Source organism: Platichthys flesus, chromosome 23, assembly GCF_949316205.1.
Source record: "Platichthys flesus chromosome 23, fPlaFle2.1, whole genome shotgun sequence".
In the NCBI taxonomy this organism is placed as follows: domain Eukaryota; kingdom Metazoa; phylum Chordata; class Actinopteri; order Pleuronectiformes; family Pleuronectidae; genus Platichthys; species Platichthys flesus.
This window is the reverse complement of record NC_084967.1, coordinates 6,354,152-6,367,208: the sequence shown is the minus strand read 5'-3', so window position 1 is coordinate 6,367,208 and position 13,057 is coordinate 6,354,152. Positions and strand designations below refer to the sequence as shown.

Genomic DNA, 13,057 nt, shown 5'->3' with positions numbered 1-13,057 from the left:
CATTTCTTATTTATGTATTTAATTAATTTCCAATTAAATAGAAGCATTATGGCTTGAGCCGCTATGGTGTGAACATACTCGGGAATATTTATGCAATACCATTGTATCACACAAACAGTCTCTGGCCTGTATTTCCACAGCAACAGACACAACATAATATTCACAACTTGGAAGGAGCTTCAACATTCATAAACACGTCTTCTTCATGTCTTCCTCCTCGAAATCATCCTGCGGCTCTCAATCTACTTTCATGTCGGCTAATACAAATCTCTGAGATGCAATTTTTTTGTTTCTCTCAGAATTGTTATTCACTCCTCTGAAGAGCTGAACGGTTGTTATTTGCGAGAAGTAACTGATGTGTTTTTTTCTTCTTTTTTTGAGTAGTTATAATTGTTATTTATTTCTGGTGGAAGATTTCTCTGGAAGAGGACCATTCTTTTTTTGGGAAGTTTAACTTCCGTCCTTCTGTTGGCGCTTGGCTGCCGGCCACCAGCGTCAGACAAAGGCTGGTTTATGCAAATGGAAAAGGAAGAGATGCTGTCACTGCTATTTCTCTCTCTCTCTCTTTCCTTGTCTGTTTGTACCTCTCTCTATCTCCCTTGACAGCCACATTAGCGTCTGCTCCGCTCTGCTATCTTAAATAAAGGCATTTATCTCTTTTTAACAAACAAGAAACCAAAAAATGAGACATTCAAACTGGCAGCAGACACACTTGCACAATGAAGTAGTTGTGCTGGAATAAACTCATATTTGAATGTGAAGCACTCTCACGCCTGACTGTCATTCACATTTGGCAACGAGTACATTCACTGTGCGACAATGCAACGTCAACATAGAAGCAACATGTCTTATAGAAAAGAGAACATTTCATGTGTGAGTTTGACTTCTCTCAGCACCGTAACATTTTGTTTAAGCCTCATCTTAAAATACTTTTGTTTTAAATATAAAGTTACCATTTTCTCCAATGAATAAGTCCGCTTCGGTTTATCTGAGGCTCTGATGAAGTTTCTCCCTGTTTTGGGAATAAACCTGTGCCCACAGTGTCTGCTGCTGCTAAAGACACAGAGGGGAACGGTGATCATTTAGGTACATGCAGGAGAGTGTGTGTGCTGCTGCTGATGTGGAAATCAGATTGGTCATGCTCTGGCGAGCCACACGGACACGGCTGCGGAGGACCAGCTCACCGAGATCAGATCAGCCTCCGCTCGCCCGTTTCTCTTCAATTAGCTGCACTGTGGTTCCTGAGAGAGAGAGTGATGGAGGGGAGGGAGGTGAGGGTGGGTGGTGCAGCCGAGCATGAACACCCCTTACCCCCCACTCCCTTCCCTACCAGCCAAACCCCCTAGCGAGTGGACCACAGGCGGTGTGTGTGTGTGTGTCCTGCCATATTCGGACCAGTGGTTCAAAGGCCTCTTTATTTGCGGAGTGAATTGAGTTCCATTACAAGGCCAGCTCCCGTCACTCAAAGCCTGCTCAATGGGCCGGCGAGCGATGACACACACACACACCCACCCACACACGCACACTCACACACACACACACACACATTACAGAGGGCAGAGGCACTGTGGAGCGCGCCCAGAGCGTCGCCACAACGACATACATGTCAACAAACAGGAAGTGACAGCGCAAAGCCCCCTGGGGTGACTGGAGGAGCAAACTCACACAAGCGCAGGCAAGCACAAACACACACACAAACAACACAATGAGTAAAGGGGGGGAATGCAATCGTAGTTGCAGGATGAAACGAAGGAATTTGAAATGTCACTCGCTAGCCAGACATACTGCTGAGTTTTGTATCTGTGTGTGTGTGAGTGTGTGTGTGTGTGAGTGTGTGTGTGTGTGTGTGTGTGTCCGTTTGAAATGTTAAGACCACCTCCTCACTCCTTCTGTCCCTAATCCCTTAATGTGACACCAGCGCCAACACATCTGCATGTGTTTTTCTGTGCATGTGAGTATGTCTGGTGGTCAGTTAGTTGGGCACATGACACCCACCCCCCTAATGTGTTGATGTATGTGTGTATAAGCATGTCCAGTCTGAGCTCTGTTGACAAGAAGTGAGAAGGTGACATGTGACAATTGCATTATCTGAGTGAAGATGTGGGGGTGATTGTTTGGTATTAGTACGATTGATGCTGTGTGTGTATGTGTGTGTGTGTGTGTGTGTGTGTGTGTGTGTGTGTGTGTGTGTGTGTGTGTGTGTGAGAGAGATTCTTGGTCAATAATCTGCAGCTTTAGTCAGATTACCATCTCGCCTGGTCTTTGTTGTCGGAGTTAGTGGCGCTTCAGAGCAGCTTGAGCTCTATTGTTTACACGGACAACGAGGACTATTGTACAGATCCTAATGGATTCCTCTCCGGCGTTCTGTCTGTCTGACTTCCTGTCTGTCTCACCGCGCTTTCTTTCAGCTGCAGAGTGTTTTTGGACAATGTAAAACCTCTTTATCAACTTGTTTCTTTCGTTCCTTGACTGCTGCTATTTTTAACTTCTATTTACTACATCCTGTGGTCCATCCTCTCATACTATGTTGTGCTTTGTACTATGTTTTGAGTACCTAGTATGTTTCATTCTTGTATGTTCTGTCTCCTTATATGTTTACACCGGGAATCAGAGAGAAACGGCATTTCAATAGAGTTGACTTTGACTTTTGTCCCTAATTTCATCGAAACTTATTCGTGACGGAATTAAGTAATAAATTATATTTGTTTAAACAATCCACATAGATGGATAACTTTGACGCCTTTACACCAATAATGCGCCATTGATTGATTATTGCAAAGATTTATTATACTGTGAATAATCCTTTTCCTTTTCTCATTATGCGTTTAAGCCGAGACGGACGCCTATCTCTTCTGCTTATTGATTTCACATCGATCCCGTGCCGCTGTCACCAAATGGTATTTCCTTGCAACTCTATAAGGCCGAGAAGGAGATACCACAAACACTGACGCAATCCTCTTGTCTGTAGAAAACGCTTCGCTCTGCTCTTTCTCTCTCCAAGATAAGGTTTTTCTGGAGGAATGAGTTGTTCGATTGATTTCCCGTTTACCTCCGCTCAGCTGTTCCTGCCTCTCTTTTTTTCTCCCTCTCCCCCGCCTGTCCGTTGTTCCTCCATCCATCTCTCCGGTGTACATTGCGGTAATCCAGGACAATATGTTCCAACATCTGCCTCTCCATATGATGCCTGACCCGCGCCATTGACCCTGTTTATATCACACACACACATTTTCTCCCCCTCTCGCACATCCACACTTACCTCCACCCCTCATCTGTCGTTCTCACTGTTTATCCCTTAACTGATCATCCTTCTAAATACCTCTCCGGCACCTCTGCCTTTTTCCTCTTATCACAGATCTCGCACTGCCTCGCCAGGATAAGTGCATTTTCTTTCCTTTTTTTTCCTAGAGCTCTGTCTGTCCTTCTCAGTCCATTTGTGTGACGTGGATGATATCAATGATATCAGGGGTCAATAGGGAGATAGATTAACATGCTCTAATGCACAATGTCACTCTCATCCCCCAGATTAAGATGCTAAATGCCAACCTTGTACACTCCAAAGCCTTGAAAACCTTCTGCGGAGGATTGTGTGTTAAGCTCCCATTGACTGTGCGAGCTACTCTGCAGATTTCTGTGGAGGATGTTTCAAACATAGAAAGAGCTTTAAATCATAGAGAGATTAATACATTTTTCTAAGAACAGCACTTAAATCAAAGCCACGCTATTGAGAGTTTCTCGCTAAATCTTCTCTCTTTCTATAAAGACAGTTTTAATGCAGTGTAATCTAAGAAAAAATCTCAATAATTTCTTCATTTATATCGACAGTTTACCGAGGACACTTTCAAGTTAAAGACTGGAATGTGCTAAATGCTTAAGGTGTAATACCAGGATCCTCTAAAAAGTTAATTATTTAGTAAATAAATGTGGTTTAGTGAAATAAACAACTGGTTTATCAACTTACAATATGGTTTGTGGATTTTGATGTTCAAATTTAAGGCTTAATATTCAGAGACTTTCAAAAATATATTGACTTTAAACAACAACTTTGTGTGTTTCTGTTATTTTTCATCATGTGGTCAGGGTTTTTTCAGGTTGGATCAGTTCCGATTTGTGGTGGTAGAAAGACTAGCCTTGTACTATTGGACATGATACACCCTAAAATATTAGAAAAAATGTTGTACTTAAAACACCTAAGACAATGAAGACCATATTGATTTACTCTGTGTTTCATGGAACTGTATGACACGGTGTACATAAGGTGTGCTCACATATACTCTGATGGTTATGTGTACCGTTTCTGAAAATCTTTTACTCTCTATCTGTGTGTGTCGGTGTCTCAGCTAAGTAGGTCCACTTGTGTCCTCTTGTCCAAACCACTGTGTTGCCTCGGCGACCTGCGGCCCTGGCTCACTGTCATGTCTCGTCTCGGGCAACATAAACAACCCCTTATCAAATGAGGGCGCAGAGGCGATCCCAAAGGAAATCCGTCCACATTGAGACATCTGTACTTGTGTCAGCCCGGGCAAATCCGTTTCTTTCGGACAAAGCCTTAATCTCGCAGTGTATTTGTGTGTGTGTGTGTGTGTGTGTGTGTGTGTGTGTGTGTGTGTGTGTGTGTGTGTGTGTGTGCGCGGGTGTGGTTTTTTCGGGAGGATTGTAAGAAAGAAATCTGCTAGTGAGATGTGTTTTGCACTTTGTATGTCCTCTCACCCCTCCCTGCTGGTCTAAAAAAATCCAATTGCAAGGTGGACAAAGCAACTGGAGATTTTGAGTGAGTCTGAACATATGGACAGCTAGATTGGAACAGTAATACCAGCACAGAGGACATTATTCTCGGTCAGACACCACACAGGCACACACACACACGAGTGATAATGAAACAGTGACGACAGCGGTGTCCATTCTCTGTGAAAGCTGCTCTATTCTCCCTGTAGTGTCTAGCATATGTGGCTGACAGGTGCAAATGCATTACACACACACTGCCTCACCTTTAACCCATATTTTCCCATCATCCCCTCTGTGAGTGTCAACAGTAAGTGAAACAGATTCAGCTGTTTCTCTCATGTGTGAGTGTGTGGTATGTTTTATGTTATGCGTTTTAAAAGTGACTGCCTGTACGGAGGCCGAGCCCCGACGCCAGAGGTTAATGTGTTTCAGAGGACGTCCATTAAGGCTCTTAACCCCCGGGAAAAGGGGACCCCCAAAGCCTACGTGGATCAGAGTGGAGGTACTGTATGTGAGGTCTAGTCTGTGGGCGTTTGTCAGCATGGGGGGATCAGAGGGAGAGCGGGCGTACGAGCGATTGTCAGGAAGGTCAGGATGATACAGAGCGATCGGCCACTTATTCTAAACATGCAGACAGAGAGGGTAGCAAAGTCAGACTCATCTTGACAAGTGGGAAAACAGATGTTGACTCTCGATGTTCTTGTCTATGATTTTGTCTGAATCATTTCTTCTCTGCTTTCTTGTTTCTTTCACTTTGTGTCGCCGACCACTTTATCAAACATAAAGAGGACACGTACAAATGGACTGGCCCTTTTAAAATGATGGCTGGACATTGTGATGTACATACTCAGTACAGCCAATATTTTGGTGTGGCTTCCTGTGTTGGCAATTGTTCTACTATTTTGTGCTTTTGAAGAGTTGGGCCAAAATGTAAACATAATTCTGATCTGCTGGGTTAAAAATTCTATTGTTGCCCCTTTGCTCTTTAAAGAGCCTGGAAATGTCTTCAGCATCCTCCACAGATCAACTCTGACAGTTAATCTGAACATGTCTGTCCCACTCCAGCTGACTACATCAGCCCCATGTACTTCCTGTCCTGGGTCGTAGCTGAAGGCTGTAGTTACACTTGTCAGTTCTGTGTGATTTCTGAGCTCTGATCGTGGAGATCATGTTTTCAGGAGAATGCTCCCCTGTCCACACTTTGGCGGAAAGTGACAGCTGTGTTTCCACCCCTGTGGCTGTGTTTGTGCTCCTGTGTTACAGCAGTGTGTGGAGTGAGCACCGTCAGGGGTGAGTGGGATTTATTCCCAATTGGACCATCCAAGTGAAAAGGAAGTGATCAGTTTGTAACATTTAAAGTGCCTTTTGCTGCGTGATATGTTATCTAACCTGGAGCTGTAGGGGTCCCAGGCCAGGTGTGGCAGCAGCAGCAGCAGCGGCAGCAGCCATCGTTGTGGGGATGAGCTGAAGAGGGTAGGGGTCACCTGAAGACAAGAGAATATCACATTTTAGCATTTTCACTCTTGTAATTGTAGCGCAGCAATTTTTACACACCAGTGCCCCCTTCATAAAGTCTTTTATTTCTCCTCTCTTCCTCTCTTTTCGTATCTCCTTTTTCTCCTCTGTGAATCCCCCCCCTCTCTTAACCCTCACCCATCTCGCTTCTCTCATCCCACCTTCGCCCCCCCACCACCACCTGAGTCTCCCTCCGCAGCTGTTAAAGCCATCCTTTGTGTGCACTGCCGGTAGCGCCCTAATGAAAAGCCTGATTGTGTGTCCTCCTCCTTAATACCCCCTGACAAAGAGCAGCGAGGTGAGGGGATTCTGATAAAGCTGGCCCCAGCGTCGTAATTAAGAGCCGCCATCGCCGCTCCCCCGCTCCCTTTTTTCCTCTTTACTCTGAACTGTCTCTTCTTCTGCTTTGTGGGGAAAGGACTACTTTCAGTTTTCCTCTCTTGCTGCCCCTCTCCCATTTTCTCTCTCCTCGTGTCCCTCTTGTTGTCATCTTTCTCTCTTCACAACTTACTCTGCACCTCTTTCTCCTCACCCCTCTGTCATGAATGATAAATCAAAAGATAGACGGACAGACAGGGCAGAGGTAGAGATGACAGAAGTGCAGGGAAGGGTGCGGATTATTAGTGACCAGGTGCAGATAGGCCGTGTTGTAATTACTCACAGGGAGAGAGGGAGGAAAAGGGAGGGAGAGAAAGGTCAGGGATGAGGAGAGGAGAAAAAGGAGGGGAGAGAGGAGAGGTCACGAGAGGAGAAAAAGGAGGAGGGGACAAAAGAGAGAAGAGGAGAGATTAAAAAACAGGCGAGGAAATGAGAAGGAAAGGAGAGGACTAAGAGAGGACGAGGCGAGGAGAGAATACTGAACTTAATTATGGTCATATTGATAACATTTCAAATGTGTCTGCTGACAGCTTTGACTTGCATACAGACATATCCACCAATCACATTACAGTACATGAGGAGTTCATCTTTTCTACCGGTGTCATGCTGAGGAAACTTCTCTCTACAAGTAGAAGACTTTGGAATGTTCACAGGACCTGACCTCACATTTCTGACCTGGACTTTCAGTGCTGTGCTCAGCCTTTTGGCCCTGGCAGGACCCTCTATTGTGTATGTGTGCGCCCATGTAAGCGTGTGCATGTGCGCTTTGCATGAGCCAGACTCTCTTTTCGACATACTTTCCCATATAACTATTTAAAAAAGAGAAAGTGAAGCTGAGACATTCTTTTCTCCAGCATGTGAGGGGGAGGGCAGGAGGAATTTGAGAATTATTTCAGGACTGTGTATTCTAGGAGATGGGGTCTCTTCTCTTTGCAGCTCCATTGGACAAACATGATATTTATGCTCCTCCTGGGGGTCGCTGTAACAAAAGGGAGAAGGATGGAGGAAAGCAAACATGTTGCTCTTGGCTTGGGGACAGGGGGACCTCGGCGGACGGGACCGACATTTCTCACTGACAAACCCACGAAAGAGGAAGATGGATGGAGGAATTTAGATTTATTAAATAACTTAGAGGCACATGGCACTGATTTTAAATATAAAGCTCAGTTAATTCTTTACTAAACCTAAAGTGTTTTTGAGGTTTAACATATTATGCATAGTCACTAAAACTTTGTCTTCGTTAACTGAGAGCTGTGCTGTGAATATATTTCATATTTACTTTTTTGTTTATTTAACAAATAAGTAACTTCCAAATCATCTGTAAAGTCATAAATCAAAATGCAGGTCTGTTTTGCACTAGTTTAGATTCCAATCTACAAAATGTAAATTATAGAAAGTCCTGGCAACAACATTGAGGTGTTATCTTTAGCTGTAACATGTTGTGTTGGAAGCTCGAACAGAACAAGTGTTACTGTTCAACAAGTGTTTCAACCAGGCAGTCACAAAGAAGTCCATACTGTGCAGATAAAATCTATTCTCATCTTCAAAGCTATGAAGCGCCGTGAGAATATGTCAGAGCACAATGCTACACATGTCCTATTTAGAGCCGCGGCACCAAAAAACTACATCGCCTCGCTTTGACTTTGAAAGTTGCCAGAGAGTTTTCTCAGGGGCGGCTCAGCCTGGCGCCGTGTGCCAGTCCGGTTGGAGTTGGCCGTGGCAGTGAAAAGACAAGCCCACCACTTGACAGGGTATTTACGTGGGTAGTGGGCATGGGTGAAGATGGCACTAATTAAAATGGAGTGGACTTGTTTGGGAAGCTGTGAAACTCGAAGGGATTGGAGGGGGTTGGGGGGATAGTAGCGAGGACGCGAATGTGCACGAGCTTGCGTTTCAGTGCACGCACAAAGATCTGTGTTTGAGTTTTTTTTTCTTCATTTGTATCCCTTTTGTGTTCGGAAAAATCGCAAAAAACATCTCTGGCTGCCTGGAAGTTTGTGTCGGTGTGTGTGTGCGTGGGGGGGCTGTGTTGGAAACATGTTCTGGCTGGGTCCCTTGTAATGTGAGGAGAACCTGGGGCAGGTCACATTAGCAGCCCCCCCACTATGCATTTATTCCCAGCATCCCCTGGCAAGCACCCACCCTTCTCTCTCTCTCTCTCTCCCTTACTTCTTCTTTCTGTCTCTCATGGTAAACAACACATTGCCACACAGCCGGAGCTTGATCGCCCAAAAATAAATAAATATGTCCTGCATTTTCTTGTTTTATAAAGAGAGAGAGTGAGAGAGAGAGAGAGAGAGAGAGAGATAGAGAGAGAGAGAGAGAGAGAGAGAGAGAGAGAGAGAGAGAGAGAGAGAGAGAGAGAGAGAGAGAGAGAGAGTAAACAGGAAGGGTGTATTTGGACTGCTTTTTCTATTAAGAGAGAGAGCTGTTGTTATAGGGGCGAGCTTGTCTTTTGGGAAACAGTCTGAGTCCTTGTGTGGGAAAACGGTCACACTCTACCTTGCCTGGTCTTTCAAGAACATTTGAAAAAACGCACACAAAAACTTCTTTGACTCCACAAGTTGCACATACTAAAAATGTTTCAAGAACACGAGTGTGTGTGTAGCGTTAGATTGTGCGTGGTTGTTACTCACTGCAGCCAGGCTTGTAGTTGAAGCCAGGGGGCATGAGGAAGCCTTGCTGGGCTGCGGCAGCCGCCAGTGTCCTCTGGTCCGGGGGAAAGACGGGAATCATCAGCGGAGGGAGCTGGCCCTGGACCTGCTGATGAAGGTGGGAGAGGCGGGATGGAGGGCAGGGGTGGGCGTGAAAGGCAGTGAGGAAGGATGGGTGGAGGGAGGAGGAGAAGAAGAAGACAAAGAGAAGGGAAAGGAAGGTAGAAAACATGAGCACATTGAAATCTCTTTGAATAACCAACCATAGTAATTCACTGAATACACACAAATGACATAAGTCTGAAAAGACACTGATAAAGTAACACACACACACACACGCACACACACGCACACGCACGCACACGCACACACACACACACACACACACACACACACACACACACACACACACACACACACACACACACACACACACACACACACACACACACACACACACACCACCTCTTTGATTCAAAGACAAAAAACGAATCACGAGGACAGTTCACTCTCCTCTCACAACAGCTGGCCTCTTCCTTTATTTGGATGATGATGTTCTCTCCCATCTCCCCACATCAAACCACCCCCTCCAACCATCCTTCTCCCCCAACAACCCAAACACACACACACACGCACACACACAGACGCAATCCTTTCTGCGCGCGTCGGCAGAGAGCCATACGACTTCACAAGGTTTCCAGGATTTTAAAAAGGAGACGCAGAAAAAAGCTCCTCCGATGGGTGGCTTTGGCAGGGATGACAGGAGAGGGGGAGAGAGAGAGAGGGAGAGACGGAGAGAGAGAGGGAGACAGAAAGAGAGAAAAGTAGGAGACAGATGGTTGCACTAAACAGCGTTCTGCCAAAAACAACACACAAAGACTTGCGTGTGATGGACCGACTGACAGTTTGAAAAGGGAAAAAGACATGAAGGGATGAGGAGAGGAAGTGAGGAGGAGAGTGAGAGTGGAAAAAGGTGAGAGGAGGAGGACGAGAATGGATTTTATCTCGACTGTACTGTAAAGCTGAAATGTAATGCTGGTCTGATGGAGAGACAACGGACATAGAGAGGAGGAAGGTGTTCAAGCCAAATTCTGTGCATATTTTTTTCCCATTCTCCAAAAAAAGTCAGATCAAGAATACAAGAATACATTTCTATAAACTTGTGGGAAACATCAATAGAGCCTCGGTGACTCTTCAGCTCTATAAGTCAATCCGTGTATCTTTCTTTAAATTTATTAAGTTGGATTTATGAACATATAATGTGGTGTTTCCAATTGGCACCATTTACATTTTAATATTTGGACATGCGCTGCTGTGCCTACACTGCACTGAGATAAAATCGAATAACTAATTAAACAAATCTGTTTCATCACTACTGCTCTTCTCCTGCATAAAACTTTTTCATGCAATATTCAGGTCGTTTTAAAGACTTTTATGTTTTCAGTTCTGCGAGACATTAAGATTAAAAAAGGCTATAAAAACAGGTGTTTGAAAACAGACTCTAAAAGTATTAGGAGTCCACCTGTGCTGGCTTGAGGGACAAGCTTTGTCATTTGTTCAGTGATTGTTTGCAGCCATGTTTTCAGTTTATGTCCTGATATTAAAACCTCTACTCGCATAATAATTTGTTTTTCCCCTCCTGTGCCGTAGTACAAACCAAATCTGATATCCACAAGACAAAGTGGACAAAAATCAACTCGGATCAAAATATAAATACTTAAATTAAAGAAATTATGTCTTTCTAGAGCAAATAATCCAAATGAATATATAGGGAAATAGCAGTGGACTTCTGTAAAGTTGGGGGTGCTTGTGTGAAACGAATAAAAAACCCTGACATATAGCCCTGTTCATTTCCCACAATGCCACTCATAGCAGCTCTCATTTAACACCAAAACTTTGCACGAAATGCTTCCGTTATAAATTTCTCATGTGATTTCACAGGCCGACTAACCCTTCTCATGACGATTAAACTAAACTGCATGCGTTAAAGTGGCAGCGTGTCCCTTGAAATCACACCTCTGATGGGGGTCCTTAGGTCTTTGACCTGTATTCCTGGTAGCACAGCACTTTGTTCCCTCTTTACAACTCATCTCCTCTCTCCCCCTTCCTGCTCTTATTTTGCCAGGAAGCCAGAGAGGTAATGGCTGAATAGGACAATAAGCAGGTAAAAGCTGTTTGATGTGGAAAATTGATCTGGATTGATGGAAATGGCTGGAAAATGGCTCCACAATCATAAGGAATGCGGCTGTGCCACGAAACAATCAGGTAATGTCTCAGTGATGTAGGCACTTGAAGTGGTTAGTGCTTGAGACAGGTAAATAGAGAGACAGAGCCTCTGTTGCTCAGAGTGAGCATGCAGCGCTTCCAGCTTCCCCTGCCTGTGTGTGTAATACTCAAGTTTCCCTCGGTGTATGAATGCTTGTGTACTGTAAATACCTATGTGTGTATGTCTATTTTTTTCGGTGTGTATGTGTCTCCTCCTCCCCCTCCCCGTGCTCCTGTGTGTCGGCACGCGGCAGCCGGCAGCACTGTAATCAAACTATCACAGCGCAGGGGGAATAGCGCTCTCTTCAAGCGGCTCCGGTTTCCCCCCTTACACCAAAAACAATAATTACCCCACCATTTTGGTTAACCATAAACCGCCGAGCCGCCTGCGCCGAGCGATCAGAAGGGAGAGGCGTTCCAGCGCAACGCTCGGACAGGACCCCCGCGGGGACGAATCACAGACAGAACATTTCCACTTTGCCTTTCAGGCCTAATTGGACATATGCTGGAGTGGAGCTGGCTAGCAATACTGTAATGTACCGTAGGGAGGATAAGGAGGAGGGAGGGAGGGGAGAGGAGAGGAGAGGAGAGGAGAGGAGAGGAGAGGAGAGGAGAGCAGAGGAGAGGAGAGGAGAGGAGAGGAAAGAAGTAGAGAGGAAAGAAGTAGAGAGGAGGATGAGTCCATGGCAGCTGTTATAGCTAAATACTGTGCATAGACACGGTGGCACACATAGTGTATGAAGCCTGAGTGTGTGTGTGTGCACATGGCTTAACGTTCTTTCTTTGCAGATGAAAATATCATAAAAGGTCCTTTAATAGCATCCAAATCTCCTTCTGTCTATCTCCGCTTCTCTCTGTCTCGTAACAAAAAGACGGCACACAATGGGGAGACATGTATCAGCCTACAGAACTGTGGCACAAAACTCATAAGTCTCCATAATGGAATAAGACGATCTAGCAAAAGAGAAAAAAAAGGAACAAAATGGCCCAAAAGAATAAAAGAAAAAACAGAATTTAACGACAGAGAGAGACGGAGGGATGGTGTATGGAGGATTCAATCCCTCCCATATGTTGTTGTTATAATAGTTGAGTTAGATATGAGTGTAACAGCTGCTGAGCTGATGAGCAGCACTGCTACCCTAGCATGCTTACTGGCGCACACACACACACACACACACACACACACACACACACACACACACACACACACACACACACACACACACACACACACACACACACACACACACACACACACACACACACACACACACACACACACACACACACACACACACACACACACACACACACACACACACACACACGCACACACGCACACACGCACACAGGCATGCACACAGGCATGCACACTGACCTGTAAAGTGCAACACACACATAAATGAGGCAGAAAACATGGTTCAGAACAAGTTGAGCTTAACAATGAGAAACAAGGGACTCCTCTAAAACTGTCTTTGTGTGTGTGTGTGTGTGTGTGTGTGTGTGTGTGCACATGCGTGTGT

The 13,057-nt window shown here is 45.0% G+C and overlaps 1 protein-coding gene across 9 annotated transcripts in view; it reads right to left on the bottom strand.

Annotated features, from left to right (window-relative positions):
- Positions 1–13,057, bottom strand: part of sox5 (SRY-box transcription factor 5) — an 85,662-nt gene that overhangs the window by 19,505 nt on the left and 53,100 nt on the right. For 7 of the 9 annotated variants that reach the window (XM_062382803.1, XM_062382804.1, XM_062382808.1 and 4 more), the window contains 2 exons: positions 9,252–9,378; positions 6,112–6,206 (listed from right to left, as the gene is read on the bottom strand). In XM_062382803.1, the coding sequence (XP_062238787.1) occupies positions 6,112–6,206; positions 9,252–9,378 (222 nt within the window). The remainder of the gene's footprint in view (positions 1–6,111; positions 6,207–9,251; positions 9,379–13,057) is intronic. The other 2 variants (XM_062382806.1, XM_062382810.1) reach the window with 1 other exon arrangement.